Source organism: Tachyglossus aculeatus, chromosome 17, assembly GCF_015852505.1.
Source record: "Tachyglossus aculeatus isolate mTacAcu1 chromosome 17, mTacAcu1.pri, whole genome shotgun sequence".
In the NCBI taxonomy this organism is placed as follows: Eukaryota; Metazoa; Chordata; class Mammalia; order Monotremata; family Tachyglossidae; genus Tachyglossus; species Tachyglossus aculeatus.
Window position 1 is genome coordinate 17,567,866 of NC_052082.1, and position 20,520 is coordinate 17,588,385.

Genomic DNA, 20,520 nt, shown 5'->3' on the forward strand with positions numbered 1-20,520 from the left:
ACTGTACTAAGCGCTTGGGAAGTACAATTGGCAACATATAGAGACAGTCCCTACCCAACAGTGGGCTCACAGTCTAAAAGAACAGTGCTTGGCACACAGTAAGCGCTTAACAAATACCACAATTATTATCATTTATTTATTATTTGGAAAGCCCTGATTCATTCATTCATTCAATCGTATTTATTGAGCACTTACTGCATGCAGAGCACTGGACTAAGCGCTTGGGAAGTACAAATTGGCAACATATAGAGACGGTCCCTAACCAACAATGGGCTCATCTCTTATCTGGGCTCACATCAATAAGGGCCGTAATTTCCAAAAACAAATTCTGAGTTCCCCTCGCAGGGCCGAAAAGAACCACAGCATTACGAGCACCGCTTCTTTCTCTTGTAATCATGCTCTTTCTTGTAAATTTAATAAAATTACGAATGCTATGTTCAGCAAGAGAGCCCATATGTTGTTCCCTACTCACAACACACCATCTGCCCAGAACTCAACTCTCTCAGAAAGTTTCCAACCTGTTCGCTTCTGGCCATTTACTCACTTTACAAATTTCCATCTGGCTGGACCTTCCCGGTGGGACACTGAGAAGCGGTTGAGGAGGGGAAGTGGATGGAGGGGGGGAATACAGACCTTTATTGTAAAGATTTTTCGAGAGACAGCTTTCCCCTAGTTCATCATTCCCCTAAAGGGCATTCCCAGCGCCTGGGCAAGCCCTGTCAAGAAGGGATCACAAGGACGAATCGGTGAAAAACAGCAAAGTAACGTCCATCTTCCCTTTTTATTTATTTTTAAAACAGCCCAAATTTAAAAATCCAGAGTGGAATCGTGTAGAGTGTATACTCGATCTGGGAGGATGGGGGAGGCATCTGCTCTACTTTTGGTGCCGAGGTTCATATCTGTAACTCAGAGATCTGCAGCCTGGAGCTCCTTTGTTAGGTCATTTGCCCCTCTCTATTTTCTTTGGGCAAGGCTGGCAATACTTGATGCTTTACCCTCCCTTGGGCTGGCTTAAACCCTCGGGGATAGCTATCACAACCCTTAAGCGCTCAGTACAGTGCTCCGCGCACGGTAAGCGCTCTATAAATACGACAGACTGAATTTCTGCCAGTTGAGTGGATCCACGGAGTGGTCATCAAAACAGCGCTTGGCACATAGTAGGCGCTTAACAAATACCATCATTATTATCATTATTATCTGTAACTCAGAGATCTGCAGGCTGGAGCCCTTTTGTTAGGTCGTTTGCCCCTCTCTATTTTCTTTGGGCAAGGCTGGCAATACTTGATGCTTTACCCTGCCTCGGGCTGGCTTAAACCCTCGGGGTTACCCATCAAAACCCTTAAGCGCTCAGTACAGTGCTCCGCGCACGGTAAGCGCTCTATAAATACGACAGACTGAATTTCTGCCAGTTGAGTGGATCCACGGAGTGGTCATCAAAACAGCGCTTGGCACATAGTAGGCGCTTAACAAATACCATCATTATTATCTGTAACTCAGAGATCTGCAGGCTGGAGCCCTTTTGTTAGGTCGTTTGCCCCTCTCTATTTCCTTTGGGCAAGGCTGGCAATACTTGATGCTTTACCCTGCCTCGGGCTGGCTTAAACCCTCGGGGTTACCCATCAAAACCCTTAAGCGCTTAGTACAGTGCTCTGTGCACAGTAAGAGCTCAATAAATACGACAGACTGAATTTCTGCCAGTTGAGTGGATCCACGGAGTGGTCATCAAAACAGTGCTTGGCACATAGTAGGCGCTTAACAAATACCATCATTATTATCATTATTATCTGTAACCCAGAGATCTGCAGGCTGGAGCCCTTTTGTTAGGTCGTTTGCCCCTCTCTATTTTCTTTGGGCAAGGCTGGCAATACTTGATGCTTTACCCTGCCTCGGGCTGGCTTAAACCCTCGGGGATACCCATCAAAACCCTTAAGTGCTTAGTACAGTGCTCTGTGCACAGTAAGCGCTCAATAAATATGACAGACTGAATTTCTGCCAGTTGAGTGGATCCACGGAGTGGTCATCAAAACAGCGCTTGGCACATAGTAGGCGCTTAACAAATACCATCATTATTATCATTATTATGGAGCGGAACGGCCCGGGATCCCACGCAGTCATCCCAGGATTCCCAAGAAATATTGCCCGGGTAAAGACGCCCCACCTGGGTCCCCCGAGAGAGACTAAGAGCCCGTTGTGGACAGAGATAGTCTCTATTGCTGGACTGTACTTTCCAAACGCTTACAACAGTACTCTGCACACAGCAAGCGCTCAATAAATCAGAGAAGCAGCGCGGCTCAGTGGAAAGAGCACGGGCTTGGGAGCCAGAGGTCATGGGTTCTAATCCCGACTCCTCCACTTACAATAATAATAATAATGACGGTATTTGTTAAGCGCTATGTGTGAAGCACTGTTCTAAGCATTAGGGGGGATACAAGGTGATCAGGTTGTCCCACATGGGGCGCTCAGTCTTCATCCCCATTTTACAGATGAGGTAACTGAGGCACAGAGAAGTTAAGTGACTTGTCCAAAGTCACACAGCTGACAAGTGGCGGAGCCGGGATTTGAACCCATGACCTCTGGCTCCCAAGCCCGGGCTCTTTCCACTGAGCCCCGTGTGACTATGGGCAAGTCACTTCGCTGGGCCTCAGTTCCCTCATCTGTAAAGTGGGGATTAAAACTGTGAGCCCCACGTGGGACAGCCTGATCACCCCGCATCCCCCCGGTGCTTAGAACAGCGCTTCGCACAGAGTAGAAGCAGCGTGGCTGCCCCACGGGGGACAACCTGATCACGTTGAAACCTCCCCAGCACCTAGCACAGTGCTTCACACATAGTAAACGCTTAACAAACGCCATCTTTGAAGCAGCATGGCTCAGTGGAAAAAGCCAGGGCTTTGGAATCAGAGGTCAATCAATCAATCGTATTTACTGAGCGCTTACTGTGTGCACAGCGCTGTACTAAGCGCTTGGGAAGTACAAGTTGGCAACATATAGAGACAGTCCCTACCCAACAGCGGGCTCACAATCTAGAAGGGGGAGACAGACAACAAAACCAAACATACTAACAAAATAAAATAAATAGAATAGATATGTACAAGTAAAATACATACATAAATAGAGTAATAAATATGTACAAACATATATACATAGGTCATGGGTTCAAATCCCGGCTCCACCACTTGTCAGCTGTGTGAGTTTGGCCAAGTCACTTCACTTCTCTGGGCCTCAGTTACCTCATCTGTAAAATGGGGATGAAGACTGTGAGCCCCCCGTGGGACAACCTGATCACCTTGTAACCTCCCCAGGGCTTAAAACAGTGCTTTGCACATAGTAAGCGCTTAATAAATGCCCTTATTATTATTATTATTAAATCTGATCGAGTGAATGCATGGCTCTTTGGGGGGAGGTTCCGGGGAGCTGGGCTAGCCCCGGCTGCTGAGAGAAGGGGAAGGGGAGGGCAGGGCAGTGCCAGGCAGGACTGGCACCCCCTCCCTTTCCTCCCAGCTTGTCCCAGTGAGGATTGGGGGTTGAGGGCAGGGGCAGGGCTCCACCCTGAGCAAAAAAAAATCAAGCAAAACCTCCTCACCCTGGGCTTCAAGGCTGTCCATCCCCTCGCCCCCTCCTACCTCACCTCCCTTCTCTCCTTCTGCAGCCCAGCCCGCACCCTCCATTCCTCTGCCACCGCTCACCTCCTCACTGGGCCTCATTTTCCCCTGTCCCGCCGTCGACCCCCGCATCACATCCTCCCCCTGGCCTGGAATTCACTCATTCATTCATTCAATCGTATTTATTGAGCGCTTACTGTGTGCAGAGCACTGGACTAAGCGCTTGGGAAGTCCAAGTCGGCAACATCTAGAGACGGGCCCTACCCAACTGCAGGCTCACAGGCTAGAAGGGGGAGACAGACAACAAAACATATTAACAAAAGAAAATAAATAGAATAAAATATGTACAAGTAAAATAGAGTAATAAATATGTACAAACATATATTGTAAATCATGTTGCCAACTTGTACTTCCCAAGCGCTTAGTACAGTGCTCTGCACACAGTAAGCGCTCAATAAATACAACTGAATGAATGTATACATATATACAGGTGCTGTGGGGAGGGGAAGGAGGTGAGGTGGGGGGGGATGGGGAGGAGGAGGAGAATGCCCTCCCTCCACACATCCACCAAGCTCACTCTCTTCCTCCCTTCAAAGCCCTACTGAGAGCTCACCTCCTCCAGGAGGCCTTCCCAGACTGAGCCGGTAGGGACCGTCTCTAGATGTTGCCAACTTGTACTTCCCAAGCGCTTAGTACAGTGCTCTGCACACAGTAAGCGCTCAATAAATACGATTGAATGAATGAATGAGCCCCCTTTTTCCTCTCCCTCTCCCCATCCCCCCCGCCCTACCTCCTTCCCCTCCCCACCGCACTTGTATATATTTGTACAGATTTATCACTCTATTTTAGTTGTACGTATTTACTATTCTATTTATTTTGTTAATGATGTGCACCTGGCTTTAATTCTATTTGTCCTGACGATTTTGACCCGTCTCCATGTTTTGTTTTGTTGTCTGTCTCCCCCTTCTAGTCTGTGAGTCCGTTGTTGGGGAGGGACCGTCTCTGGATGTTGCCGACTTGGACTTCCCAAGCGCTTAGTACAGTGCTCTGCGTACAGTAAGCGCTCAGTACGATTGAATGAATGCGATCCCGTTGTTGGGGAGGGACCGTCTCTAGATGTCGCCGACTTGTACTGCCCAAGCGCTTAGTACAGTGCTCTGCACACAGTAAGCGCTCAATTAATACGACTGAATGAATGAATGCGAGCCCGTTGTTGGGGAGGGACCGTCTCTTCATGTTGCCGACTTGTACTTCCCAAGCGCTTAATACAGTGCTCTGCACACAGTAAGCGCTCAGTACGATTGAATGAATGAATGCGATCCCGTTGTTGGGGAGGGGCCGTCTCCCTATGTTGCCAACTTGTACTTCCCAAGCGCTTAGTCCAGCGCTCTGCACACAGTAAGCGCTCAATAAATACGATTGAATGAATGAACTTCCCAAGCGCTTAGTCCAGCGCTCTGCACATAGCAAGCGCTCAATAAATACGATTGAATGAATGAATGAACTTCCCAAGCGCTTAGTCCAGCGCTCTGCACACAGTAAGCGCTCAATAAATACTATTTATTTATTTATTTTACCTGTACATATCTGTTCTATTTATTTTATTTTGTTAGTATGTTTGGTTTTGTTTTTTTTTTCTCTGTCTCCCCCTTTTAGACTGTGAGCCCAATGTTGGGTAGGGACTGTCTCTATATGTTGCCAATTTGTACTTCCCAAGCGCTTAGTACAGTGCTCTGCACATAGTAAGCGCTCAATAAATATGATTGATTAAATACGATTGAATGAATGAATGAACTTCCCAAGCGCTTAGTCCAGCGCTCTGCACACAGCAAGCGCTTAATACGATTGAATGAACTTCCCAAGCGCTTAGTCCAGCGCTCTGCACACAGCAAGCGCTCAATAAATACGATTGGATGAACGAATGAACTTCCCAAGCGCTTAGTCCAGCGCTCTGCACACAGCAAGCGCTCGATAAATACGATTGAATGAATGAATGAACTTCCCAAGCGCTTAGTCCAGCGTTCTGCACACAGCAAGGCTCAATAAATACGATTGAATGAATGAATGAACTTCCCAAGCGCTTAGTCCAGCGCTCTGCACACAGCAAGCGCTCAACAAATACGGTCTTTTAGACTGTGAGCCCACTGTTGGGTAGGGACTGTCTCTATATGTTGCCAACTTGTACTTCCCAAGCGCTTAGTACAGTGCTCTGCACATAGTAAGCGCTCAATAAATACGATTGATGATGATAATAAATACGACTGAATGAATGAACTTCCCAAGGGCTTAGTCCAGCGCTCTGCACACAGGAAGCGCTCAATACGATTGAATGAATGAATGAACTTCCCAAGCGCTTAGTCCAGCCCTCTGCACACAGCAAGCGCTCAATAAATACGACTGACTGAATGAATGAACTTCCCAAGCGCTTAGTCCAGCGCTCTGCACACAGCAAGCGCTCAATAAATACGGTCTTTTAGACTGTGAGCCCACTGTTGGGTAGGGACTGTCTCTATATGTTGCCAATTTGTACATCCCAAGCGCTGAGTACAGTGCTCTGCACATAGTAAGCGCTCAATAAATACGATTGATGATGATAATAAATACGACTGAATGAATGAATGAACTTCCCAATCGCTTAGTCCAGCGCTCTGCACACAGCAAGCGCTCAATAAATACGATTGAATGAATGAATGAACTTCCCAAGCGCTTAGTCCAGCGCTCTGCACACAGCAAGCGCTCAGTAAACACGGTCTTTTAGACTGTGAGCCCACTGTTGGGTAGGGACTGTCTCTATATGTTGCCAACTTGTACTTCCCAAGCGCTTAGTACAGTGCTCTGCACATAGTAAGCGCTCAATAAATACGATTGATGATGATAATAAATACGACTGAATGAATGAACTTCCCAAGGGCTTAGTCCAGCGCTCTGCACACAGTAAGCGCTCAATAAATACGATTGAATGAATGAATGAACTTCCCAAGCGCTTAGTCCAGTGCTCTGCACACAGCAAGAGCTTAATAAACACGACTGAATGAATGAACTTCCCAAGCGCTTAGTCCAGCGCTCTGCACACAGCAAGCGCTCAATACGATTGAATGAATGAATGAACTTCCCAAGCGCTTAGTCCAGCGCTCTGCACACAGCAAGCGCTCAGTAAATACGGTCTTTTAGACTGTGAGCCCACTGTTGGGTAGGGACTGTCTCTATATGTTGCCAATTTGTACATCCCAAGCGCTTAGTACAGTGCTCTGCACATAGTAAGCGCTCAATAAATACGATTGATGATGATAATAAATACGGCTGAATGAATGAACTTCCCAAGGGCTTAGTCCAGCGCTCTGCACACAGCAAGCGCTCAATACGATTGAATGAATGAATGAACTTCCCAAGCGCTTAGTCCAGCGCTCTGCACACAGCAAGCGCTCAATAAATACGATTGAATGAATGAATGAACTTCCCAAGCGCTTAGTCCAGCGCTCTGCACACAGCAAGCGCTCAGTAAACACGGTCTTTTAGACTGTGAGCCCACTGTTGGGTAGGGACTGTCTCTATATGTTGCCAACTTGTACTTCCCAAGCGCTTAGTACAGTGCTCTGCACATAGTAAGCGCTCAATAAATACGATTGATGATGATAATAAATACGACTGAATGAATGAACTTCCCAAGGGCTTAGTCCAGCGCTCTGCACACAGTAAGCGCTCAATAAATACGATTGAATGAATGAATGAACTTCCCAAGCGCTTAGTCCAGTGCTCTGCACACAGCAAGAGCTTAATAAACACGACTGAATGAATGAACTTCCCAAGCGCTTAGTCCAGCGCTCTGCACACAGCAAGCGCTCAATACGATTGAATGAATGAATGAACTTCCCAAGCGCTTAGTCCAGCGCTCTGCACACAGCAAGCGCTCAGTAAATACGGTCTTTTAGACTGTGAGCCCACTGTTGGGTAGGGACTGTCTCTATATGTTGCCAATTTGTACATCCCAAGCGCTTAGTACAGTGCTCTGCACACAGTAAGCGCTCAATAAATACGATTGATGATGATAATAAATACGACTGAATGAATGAACTTCCCAAGCGCTTAGTCCAGCGCTCTGCACACAGCAAGCGCTCGATAAATACGATTGAATGAATGAATGAACTTCCCAAGCGCTTAGTCCTGCCCTCTGCACACAGCAAGCGCTCAACAAATACGGTCTTTTAGACTGTGAGCCCACTGTTGGGTAGGGACTGTCTCTATATGTTGCCAACTTGTACTTCCCAGGCGCTTAGTACAGTGCTCTGCACATAGTAAGCGCTCAATAAATACGATTGATGATGATAATAAATACGACTGAATGAATGAATGAACTTCCCAATCGCTTAGTCCAGCCCTCTGCACACAGTAAGCGCTCAATAAATACGATTGAATGAATGAATGAACCTCCCAAGCGCTTAGTCCAGCGCTCTGCACACAGCAAGCGCTCAGTAAATACGGTCTTTTAGACTGTGAGCCCACTGTTGGGTAGGGACTGTCTCTATATGTTGCCAACTTGTACTTCCCAAGCGCTTAGTACAGTGCTCTGCACATAGTAAGCGCTCAATAAATACGATTGATGATGATAATAAATACGACTGAATGAATGAATGAACTTCCCAATCGCTTAGTCCAGCCCTCTGCACACAGCAAGTGCTCAATAAATACGATTGAATGAATGAATGAACTTCCCAAGCGCTTAGTCCAGCCCTCTGCACATAGCAAGCGCTCAATAAATACGATTGAATGAATGAATGAACTTCCCAAGCGCTTAGTCCAGCCCTCTGCACACAGCAAGCGCTCAGTAAATACGGTCTTTTAGACTGTGAGCCCACTGTTGGGTAGGGACTGTCTCTATATGTTGCCAACTTGTACTTCCCAAGCGCTTAGTACAGTGCTCTGCACACAGTAAGCGCTCAATAAATACGATTGATGATGATAATAAATACGACTGAATGAACTTCCCAAGCGCTTAGTCCAGCCCTCTGCACACAGTAAGCGCTCAATAAATACGATTGAATGAATGAATGAACTTCCCAATCGCTTAGTCCAGCGCTCTGCACACAGCAAGCGCTCAATAAATACGGTCTTTTAGACTGTGAGCCCACTGTTGGGTAGGGACTGTCTCTATATGTTGCCAACTTGTACTTCCCAGGCGCTTAGTACAGTGCTCTGCACATAGTAAGCGCTCAATAAATACGATTGATGATGATAATAAATACGACTGAATGAATGAATGAACTTCCCAATCGCTTAGTCCAGCGCTCTGCACACAGCAAGTGCTCAATAAATACGATTGAATGAATGAATGAACTTCCCAAGCGCTTAGTCCAGCCCTCTGCACACAGCAAGCGCTCAACAAATACGGTCTTTTAGACTGTGAGCCCACTGTTGGGTAGGGACTGTCTCTATATGTTGCCAACTTGTACTTCCCAGGCGCTTAGTACAGTGCTCTGCACATAGTAAGCGCTCAATAAATACGATTGATGATGATAATAAATACGACTGAATGAATGAACTTCCCAAGGGCTTAGTCCAGCGCTCTGCACACAGTAAGCGCTCAATAAATACGATTGAATGAATGAATGAACTTCCCAAGCGCTTAGTCCAGTGCTCTGCACACAGCAAGAGCTTAATAAACACGACTGAATGAATGAACTTCCCAAGCGCTTAGTCCAGCGCTCTGCACACAGCAAGCGCTCAATACGATTGAATGAATGAATGAACTTCCCAAGCGCTTAGTCCAGCGCTCTGCACACAGCAAGCGCTCAGTAAATACGGTCTTTTAGACTGTGAGCCCACTGTTGGGTAGGGACTGTCTCTATATGTTGCCAATTTGTACATCCCAAGCGCTTAGTACAGTGCTCTGCACATAGTAAGCGCTCAATAAATACGATTGATGATGATAATAAATACGGCTGAATGAATGAACTTCCCAAGGGCTTAGTCCAGCGCTCTGCACACAGCAAGCGCTCAATACGATTGAATGAATGAATGAACTTCCCAAGCGCTTAGTCCAGCGCTCTGCACACAGCAAGCGCTCAATAAATACGATTGAATGAATGAATGAACTTCCCAAGCGCTTAGTCCAGCGCTCTGCACACAGCAAGCGCTCAGTAAACACGGTCTTTTAGACTGTGAGCCCACTGTTGGGTAGGGACTGTCTCTATATGTTGCCAACTTGTACTTCCCAAGCGCTTAGTACAGTGCTCTGCACATAGTAAGCGCTCAATAAATACGATTGATGATGATAATAAATACGACTGAATGAATGAACTTCCCAAGGGCTTAGTCCAGCGCTCTGCACACAGTAAGCGCTCAATAAATACGATTGAATGAATGAATGAACTTCCCAAGCGCTTAGTCCAGTGCTCTGCACACAGCAAGAGCTTAATAAACACGACTGAATGAATGAACTTCCCAAGCGCTTAGTCCAGCGCTCTGCACACAGCAAGCGCTCAATACGATTGAATGAATGAATGAACTTCCCAAGCGCTTAGTCCAGCGCTCTGCACACAGCAAGCGCTCAGTAAATACGGTCTTTTAGACTGTGAGCCCACTGTTGGGTAGGGACTGTCTCTATATGTTGCCAATTTGTACATCCCAAGCGCTTAGTACAGTGCTCTGCACACAGTAAGCGCTCAATAAATACGATTGATGATGATAATAAATACGACTGAATGAATGAACTTCCCAAGCGCTTAGTCCAGCGCTCTGCACACAGCAAGCGCTCGATAAATACGATTGAATGAATGAATGAACTTCCCAAGCGCTTAGTCCTGCCCTCTGCACACAGCAAGCGCTCAACAAATACGGTCTTTTAGACTGTGAGCCCACTGTTGGGTAGGGACTGTCTCTATATGTTGCCAACTTGTACTTCCCAGGCGCTTAGTACAGTGCTCTGCACATAGTAAGCGCTCAATAAATACGATTGATGATGATAATAAATACGACTGAATGAATGAATGAACTTCCCAATCGCTTAGTCCAGCCCTCTGCACACAGTAAGCGCTCAATAAATACGATTGAATGAATGAATGAACCTCCCAAGCGCTTAGTCCAGCGCTCTGCACACAGCAAGCGCTCAGTAAATACGGTCTTTTAGACTGTGAGCCCACTGTTGGGTAGGGACTGTCTCTATATGTTGCCAACTTGTACTTCCCAAGCGCTTAGTACAGTGCTCTGCACATAGTAAGCGCTCAATAAATACGATTGATGATGATAATAAATACGACTGAATGAATGAATGAACTTCCCAATCGCTTAGTCCAGCCCTCTGCACACAGCAAGTGCTCAATAAATACGATTGAATGAATGAATGAACTTCCCAAGCGCTTAGTCCAGCCCTCTGCACATAGCAAGCGCTCAATAAATACGATTGAATGAATGAATGAACTTCCCAAGCGCTTAGTCCAGCCCTCTGCACACAGCAAGCGCTCAGTAAATACGGTCTTTTAGACTGTGAGCCCACTGTTGGGTAGGGACTGTCTCTATATGTTGCCAACTTGTACTTCCCAAGCGCTTAGTACAGTGCTCTGCACACAGTAAGCGCTCAATAAATACGATTGATGATGATAATAAATACGACTGAATGAACTTCCCAAGCGCTTAGTCCAGCCCTCTGCACACAGTAAGCGCTCAATAAATACGATTGAATGAATGAATGAACTTCCCAATCGCTTAGTCCAGCGCTCTGCACACAGCAAGCGCTCAATAAATACGGTCTTTTAGACTGTGAGCCCACTGTTGGGTAGGGACTGTCTCTATATGTTGCCAACTTGTACTTCCCAGGCGCTTAGTACAGTGCTCTGCACATAGTAAGCGCTCAATAAATACGATTGATGATGATAATAAATACGACTGAATGAATGAATGAACTTCCCAATCGCTTAGTCCAGCGCTCTGCACACAGCAAGTGCTCAATAAATACGATTGAATGAATGAATGAACTTCCCAAGCGCTTAGTCCAGCCCTCTGCACACAGCAAGCGCTCAACAAATACGGTCTTTTAGACTGTGAGCCCACTGTTGGGTAGGGACTGTCTCTATATGTTGCCAACTTGTACTTCCCAGGCGCTTAGTACAGTGCTCTGCACATAGTAAGCGCTCAATAAATACGATTGATGATGATAATAAATACGACTGAATGAATGAACTTCCCAAGGGCTTAGTCCAGCGCTCTGCACACAGGAAGCGCTCAATAAATACGATTGAATGAATGAATGAACCTCCCAAGCGCTTAGTCCAGTGCTCTGCACACAGCAAGAGCTTAATAAATACGACTGAATGAATGAACTTCCCAGGCGCTTAGTCCAGCGCTCTGCACACAGCAAGCGCTCAATACGATTGAATGAATGAATGAACTTCCCAAGCGCTTAGTCCAGCGCTCTGCACACAGCAAGCGCTCAGTAAATACGGTCTTTTAGACTGTGAGCCCACTGTTGGGTAGGGACTGTCTCTATATGTTGCCAATTTGTACATCCCAAGCGCTGAGTACAGTGCTCTGCACATAGTAAGCGCTCAATAAATACGATTGATGATGATAATAAATACGACTGAATGAATGAATGAACTTCCCAATCGCTTAGTCCAGCCCTCTGCACACAGCAAGTGCTCAATAAATACGATTGAATGAATGAATGAACTTCCCAAGCGCTTAGTCCAGCCCTCTGCACATAGCAAGCGCTCAATAAATACGATTGAATGAATGAATGAACTTCCCAAGCGCTTAGTCCAGTGCTCTGCACACAGTAAGCGCTCAATAAATGCGACTGAGGGAATGAATGTCTCCCCCCCTCTAATCAATCAATCAATCGTATTTATTGAGCGCTTACTTTGTGCAGAGCACTGGACTAAGCGCTTGGGAAGTACCAGCTGGCAACATAGAGAGATAGTCCCTACCCAACAGTGGGCTCACTAAAAGGGGGAGACAGAGAACAAAACCAAACATACTAACAAAATAAAATACATAAAATAGAGATGTACAAGTAAAATAAATATATAAATAGAGTAATAAATATGTACAACCATATATAAATATATACAGGTGCTGTGGGGAAGGGGAGGAGGTAAGATGGGGGGGATGGAGAGGGGGACGAGGGGGAGAGGAAGGAAGGGGCTCAGTCTGGGAAGGCCTCCTGGAGGAGGTGGGCTCTCAGCAGGGCCTTGAAGGGAGGAAGAGGGCTAGACTGTGAGCCCGCTGTTGGGTAGGTCCCGTCTCTCTATGTTGCCAACTTGGACTTCCCAAGCGCTTAGTCCAGTGCCCTGCACACAGTAGGCGCTCAGTAAATAGGACTGAGGGAATGAATGCGACGCCCCCCCCGGGGTTTTACCTGCCGGGAGCCTTCGCGTCAGCCGGAGCCGTGGCGGCGGCATGGCCCTCCCCACCGACCGACAAACTCCGCTCGCTCTGCGCGCCCCGGACCCGGGCGAGCGCGCAGGCGCGGGAGGGGGCGCGCGTGCGCGCGCGCTCGCCTCTCTCCAGCTCGCGCGCACGCGCCTTCACACTACCCGCGCGCGCTCGCCCGCCGTCCTGCCTCCCTCCCGCTCGCGCGCCTCCACATTACCAGCGCGCGCTCGCCCGCAGTCCCGGCAGCTCTCGCGCACGCGCCTCACAACTACACGCGCGCGCTCGCCCGCCGTCCTGCCTCCCTCCCGCTCGCGCGCACGCGCCTCCACACTACACACGCGCGCTCACCGTCCCGCCTCCCTCCCACTCGCGCGCACGCGCCTTCCCACTACCCGCTCGCGCTCGCCCGCCGCCCTGCCTCCACGCTACTTTCTCGCGCGCGCACGCGCCTCAACACTACCCGCGCGTGCCCGCCGTCCCTCCTCCCGCGCCTCCGCTCTACACGCGCGTGCTCGCCCGTGGTCCCGCTTCCCTCCAGCTCGCGCGCATGCGCCTCCACACCACGCGCGCGCTCGCCGCCCCGCCTCCCTCCCGCTCTTGCGCTCGCCCGCCGTCCTGCCTTGCTCGCGCGCACGCGCCTCCACACTACACACGCGCGCTCGCCGTCCTCCCGCTCGCGCGCACGCGCCTCCACACTACACACGCGCGCTCGCCGTCCCACCTCCCGCTCGCGCGCACGCGCCTCCACGCTACCCGCGCGCGCTCGCCCGCCTCCCCCGCTACACGCAGGCGCGCCCACTCCGTCGCCCCGCCCACCCGCCCTCTCCTCGTTTCCGATTGGCTGGAGCGGGCCTCCCTTCTCCCGCCTTCTTGCCGATTGGCTGGGGCGGCCCGTCCGTCCTGCGCCGGGCGAATGGCGCCGTTCGGCCCGGCCTGAGGCGAAGGCCGCGGGGGCGGGGCGAAGGCAAAATGTATTAATTAATTAATTAATTAATTAATTCATTCATTCATTCATTCATTCAGTCGTATTTATTGAGCGCTTACTGTGTGCAGAGCACTCTCCCCTGCACACTTTTCAGCCATCATGAGACAACTCCAGAACATGGTGTAATAATAATAATAATCACAATATTTAAGCACTTACTAATAATAATTATAGTATTTGTTAAGCGCTTACTATTTGCCAGACACTGTACTAAGCACTTGGGTGGGTGCAAGTCCCACATAGGGCTCACAGTCTCAATCCCCATTTTACAGATGAGGTCACTGAGGCCCAGAGAAGTGAAGTGGCTTGCCCAAGGTCACACAGCAGACAAGTGTCGGAGTCGGGATCGCTTAGTAAATACCGACGACTCATTCATTCATTCAATCATATTTTCTGAGCGCTTACTGCAGAGCACACCTGACTGAACGACTCTCCCCTCCACACTTTTCAGCCATCATGAGACAACTCCAGAACATGGTGTAATAACAATAATAATAATAATCACAATATTTAAGCACTTACTAATAATAATTATAGTATTTGTTAAGCGCTTACTATTTGCCAGACACTGTACTAAGCACTTGGGTGGGTGCAAGTCCCACATAGGGCTCACAGTCTCAATCCCCATTTTACAGATGAGGTCACTGAGGCCCAGAGAAGTGAAGTGGCTTGCCCAAGGTCACACAGCAGACAAGTGTCGGAGTCGGGATCGCTTAGTAAATACCGACGACTCATTCATTCATTCAATCATATTTACTGAGCGCTTACTGCAGAGCACACCTGACTAAACGACTCTCCCCTCCACACTTTTCAGCCATCGTGAGACAACTCCAGAACATGGTGTAATAATAATAATAATAATAACAATATTTAAGCACTTACTAATAATAATTATAGTATTTGTTAAGCGCTTACTATGTGCCAGACACTTGGGTGGGTACAAGTCCCTGTCCCAAATAGGGCTCACAGTCTCAATCCCCATTTTACAGATGAGGTCACTGAGGCCCAGAGAAGTGAAGTGGCTTGCCCAAGGTCACACAGCAGACAAGTCGCAGAGTAGGGATTGGAATCCATGAACTCTCAGGCTTGTGCTTCATCTCTATACCACACTGCTTCTCATACTACACATATCAAGCACTGTTCTAAGCGCTTACTACGTGTCAAGCACTGTTCTAAGCACTTACTACACGTCAAGCACTGTTCTAAGTGCTGGATCAGATAAAGGGCAATCAGGTTGGGCACAGTCCCTGTCCCACATGGGGTTCGCTGTCTTAATCCCCACTTTACAGATGAGGTCACTGAGGTACAGAGAAGTCAAGTGACTTGCCCAAGGTCCCAGGCAGACAAATGGAAGAGCGGGGATGAGAACCAGCTTTGATGAGGAAAATAGGGCAAGCATTCTTATAAAATGCGATTGTGTTCACCAAAGGGGACATCGTGTTATTGATTTAGTTGGGATTTACTGGGCTAGGATGTAGAAGGCTTGGAGATACTACCACGACTGACTTTTTTTTGGGTTCAAATTCCTATATTGTTGCTTCGTTCACCACGTTACATCCTTCCCACTAGCTAGTACTGTTGAGTTGGAAAAACAAAGTACTGCACGGTACGGAAAGGTCAGCAAAACTGAGATAGCGGCCAGGAAGTGCCTTGATGGATATGCAGGGGCAAAACTGTTCCTTCCTATACCAACTCAACCTGTGCAGTGGTTGTTGTTTTAGATGTGTTACGAGAAAAAGGCTCCCGAAACCCTCCCTCATAATCCAACTATGTAATTGAAAAAACACGCAGCACTGGATGTAAAGTGAAACAGCCATCACTGTGAGTACTAGAATTTAATTGTGTCTACCGCGTGCAGAGCACTGAACTAAGGAATTGGGAGAATATTAAAAAAAATTATACCAAATTATCCCTGCCTTCAAGGAGCATACACTGTAGATAGACTCCATGTATCATATGGTGTCTTCTGGGGAGGGAAAACCCCAAACCACCCTGCCTCGGTTGCTTTGGGAGTGAATCCTTTCTTATCCCCAACCTCAACTATCCCCCTGCCAAATCACTCAGAGCCCCTAAATAACCACATCCCTGGTTTTGCAGCTGTTTTCACTGTGTGTGTCTAAATCAGGCACCTACGGAAGGGGCATCCATCAATTAAAAGTATCTAGTCAGTGCTTATTCTCCCCCTTCTAGGCTGTGAGCCCACTGTTGGGTAGGGACTGTCTCTATGAGTTGCCAACTTGTACTTCCCAAGCGCTTAGTACAGTGCTCTGCACACAGTAAGCGCTCAATAAATATGATTGATTGATTGATTGATTGATTGATTAAAGAACATGGTTCTAAATACTTGGGAGTACCAAAGAATTAGCAGACACAATCTCTGCCTTCAAGAAGCTTGCAATCAACTTTCTTGGCCACCGGAGTTGGGCAAAATTTACTGACTTGGAGGAATCCAGTGCCCTGCAGTTGGAAGCAGTATGGCCTAGTGGAAAGAGCCTGGGCCTTGGAGCCAGAGGAGGCAAGTCACTCGACTTCCCTGGCCTCAGTTTCCTCATCTATAAAATGGGGATTCAATACCTGTTCTCCCTCCCTTCTAGATTTTTAGCTATGTCCAACATGATTATTTTGAACCTCCTCCAGGACTTAGTACAATCCTTGGCTCATAGTAAATGCTTAACAAATCCCACAGTTATTACTATTATGACATCCTTGTTTGGTGGGTAGTCTCAAAGACAAATCAATCACTCAATCGTATTTCTTGAGCGCTTACTGTGTGCAGAGCACTCTACTAAGCGCTTGGGAAGTACAAGTTGGCAACATATAGAGACAGTCCCTACCCAACAGTGGGCTCACAGTCTAAAAGGGGGAGACAGAGAACAAAACCAAACATGCTAACAAAATAAAATAAATAGAATAGATATGTACAAGTAAAATAAATGAATAAATAAATGGAGTAATAAATATGTACAAACATATATACATATATACAGGTGCTGTGGGGAGGGGAAGAAGGTAAGATGGGGGGATGGAGAGTGGGACGAGGGGGAGAGGAAGGAAGGGGTTCAGTCTGGGAAGGTCTACGGGCTACAGATAGAGGAACTTAGTTAAACCTTTCTCCCCAGTGGCTCCATTCCCCTTTCCTGGGAGCATGTCTATCAACTCAGTTATATTCTGTCATCCTAAGTGCTTAGTACAGAACTTTGCACACAATAAGCATTCAATAAATGGCTGATTGATGGATTCCTCGTATCGAACAGATGGAAGCCCATTTCAAACAGTTTGAATATAGCCGTGAACTGCCCGGCCTGAGGATGTAATCGAATTCAGTGGAAGTGAGCATCAACTGGAGCTGGCACCTGGTCATTCAGCAATCAGCTTCGATTCTTCAGTTCGGGCTTGCTCAGTTGAGCTACGATACTTTCATGCCAGCTCAGAGTATCTCTTTACCCAGTGCTTTTCACTGGAAAATATGAACCATTTCAGAGTGTTTAGACTATTTAAATGACTCATAATTGGAAAAGAAGGTGTTGGTTAGAGAATTATAAAATATTATATTATATTAGAGAAGCAGCGTGGCTCAGTGGAAAGAGCACGGGCTTTGGAGTCAGAGGTCATGGGTTCAAATCCCGGCTCCACCAATTGTCAGTTGTGTGACTTTGGGCAAGTCACAACTTCTCTGTGCCTCAGTTCCCTCATCTGTAAAATTAGGATGAAGACTGTGAGCCCCACATGGGACAACCTGATCACCTTATATCCCCCCCAGCGCTTAGAACAGGGCTTTGCACATAGTAAGTGCCTAACAAGTAGCATTATTATATTTTGGATTTGGTCACATCTTCCCATAGATTGGCCACTGACAGCCCTAAAGAACTCTGGACATCCCTCTGTTGATCCCCATCTTTGCCTGAATGGTATCTACAAACTGTAAGGGATCCACATGAAAAGATTCCTTGGAGAAATTTCCAGAACCTACATAGTTTCTGAGGATATTACTGAGTGGATCCCTGTCCCTTTCTATTCCTATAAATGCATTCCCCTTGGAGGTCTCTGTAAACATGAGCACCACTTCCAAGCCACAAGACTCAGCAGCAAGAGCCGAGACAGAGGAAGAATGGGTGTCTAAACATAAAAATATTGATCATAAAGATGCGTGCCAGTCCCAGACGGGGGATGGACCAGCTGAAAAGCTGAAGAAAGGCCAACCTACGTTCCCAACAGGCCCAGAGACGGTATTACTGTCCCTTGGTGCTAATCCTTTTAATAATAATAATAATAATAATAATAATGGCATTTGTTAAGCACTTACTATGTGCAAAGCACTGTTCTAAGCGCTGGGGGGGATACAAGGTGATCAGGTTGTCCTGCATGGGGCTCACAGTTATCATCCCCATTTTACAGATGAGGTAATTGAGGCACAGAGAAGTTAAGTGACTTGCCCAAGGTCACACAGCAGACAGGTGGTGGAGCCAGGGTTCGAACCCATGACCTCTGGCTCCAAAGCCCGTGCTCTTTCCACTGAGCCACGCTGCTTCTCCTTTTGATTCCAGCATTGAAGATTCTAGTCGCTACTCCACCGCTCATCCCATTTTCCCCTGGTCTCTCCTAGTGTGCACTTGTGTACACATGTATAACCAATTGCGGAGTTGATTCTTTATTCTGATGACTATATTTGTAGATTCATTCATTCATTCAATCAATTGTATTTATTGAGCGCTTACTGTGTGTGGAACACTGTACTAAGTGCTTGGGAAGTACAAGTTGGCAACATATAGAGACGGTCCCTACCCAACAGTGGGCTCACAGTCTAGAAGGGGGAGACAGAGAACAAAACGAAACATATTAACAGAATAAAATAAGTAGAATAAATATGTACAAATAAAATAGAGTAATAAATACATACAAACATATATACATATATACAGGTGCTGTGGGGAGGGGAAGGAGGCAAGTAGGGGGATGGGGAGGGGAAGGAGGGGGAGAGGAAGGAGGGGGCTCAGTCTGGGAAGGCCTCCTGGAGGAGGTGAGCTCTCAGTAGGGCTTTGAAGGGAGGAAGAGAGCTAGCTTGACGGATGTGCGGAGGGGGTGTTCTATAGATCCCACTCTTGCTATTATTACTACTGGACAAAATACAAGAGATCAGGGGTCCACACAATCTTTGTCAATTATCCTGCCTCTCTCCCTCAAGTTTCCCTGAGCCCGATCTCTACGTCTCCTCTTCTGCTGCTACCTACCATTTCCGTTTTTTCTTCCTACTAACCATTCCCCCTCCCTCCCTCCTCATCTGTTAAATAGTGAATATTCTTTGCTCACGGAGCAGGGAGTTTGTATAGCATTTCCCAGAACCACAGAGAAACTTTTTTTTCGGACTCAGTGGATGATTTTCCATTAAATCACAGTGTCATGGGCTGGATCGGTAAAAATCGGTATGGCTGTTTTGGACTACCACCACTTCAAACTGTATGCCACATCCCAATCCCATTGCTCCTTGGTCACGTGTCTGCGCGGGGATATGAGCCACCCCTGTTCAAAACCTTTCTCCTCATTCTCCCCTGGCCTCCACAGCTTCTGTTTAAACATTCACAAAGTGCCTGTTGGGTTTTGCACTTTGCATGCCGTCTTAAAAGTGTTAAGCTTCTTAAAATCCCAACAAGAGCTCTCCTGTATGCCAAAGTTAGAGATGAGGACAAAGAAGCACAGGGATTTCAGTTGATTTATTCAGAAGAAACAGAGGTTGTAGCTGTTGGCCAGGCAACCTCCCTGGTACAATCCCAGAGGGACTTTGGGATAAGGAAATATATAACACTGTGTGGAACAGAGAAACAGAGGATCCTGATTCATTAGCCTGTTGTGAATACTAGGAAACTGGCCTTGGGTAAACTCTAACCCAGTGCAATACCAGAATACCAAAATGATACATTTACTAGTTGTGTCCTGTGGACATTTACTCCCTGTATCTTGTGACTACCACTTCCGCTGCATACATCCCTCAGGGGTCCTGATATATTACTTCAGGAAAAGTCTCCATCTGTCAAGCCAATTATGTTCATTTTGTGGTGGGCAAATGGTTTTTGTGGGCTATCTAAACCTTACCAACTGTGTCACTCTGGATTTGAAGGGCACCTCCACTCTCTGTACTTCTGGAAACATAAAACTCGACTCCACTATGAAAATAATCCCCTCATGCTTGGGAGTACAATGAAATGGATGCAGCAACTTTCCACGGAGACACAGTTTTGTTCAAATTTCCTCCTTAGCATACTTCAGGCTCTATGAAGGGCATTTTATAAATCCATTCAATAGATATTTTACCTAGGAAGCAAAGTACAGCGGTGTTATCGTTCAGTATGGGGAGTTTCATACGGCTGCTGAACAGGGAGTAGAACTCACATTGGCTTCAAGAAATCTTTGGGCTTTCTGCTTTTCAAGCTACCTCATTGAGTCATTAAAGCCCCGTAAAATCCCTACAAGACAGGTGGAAAGTGGATAGTATTATCCCATCTAGAGAAGCGAGAAAATAGACACGGAGAGTTCAAGGGATTTAAACAAGAGAGGCAATATCTGAGAAGGCAGGGG

The 20,520-nt window shown here is 47.1% G+C and overlaps 1 protein-coding gene across 3 annotated transcripts in view; it reads right to left on the bottom strand.

Moving 5' to 3' along the window:
* TMTC4 (transmembrane O-mannosyltransferase targeting cadherins 4) overlaps window positions 1-13,036 on the bottom strand; it is a 78,493-nt gene extending 65,457 nt beyond the window's left edge. For 2 of the 3 annotated variants that reach the window (XM_038759308.1, XM_038759306.1), the window contains exon 1: window positions 3,141-3,154. In XM_038759308.1, coding sequence (XP_038615236.1) covers window positions 3,141-3,149 — 9 coding nt within the window. In that variant the 5' untranslated portion in view covers window positions 3,150-3,154. Of the gene's footprint in view, window positions 1-3,140; window positions 3,155-12,948 lie in introns of those variants that run through there. The other variant, XM_038759307.1, reaches the window with a different exon arrangement.
* Window positions 13,037-20,520: the final 7,484 nt, after the last annotated feature.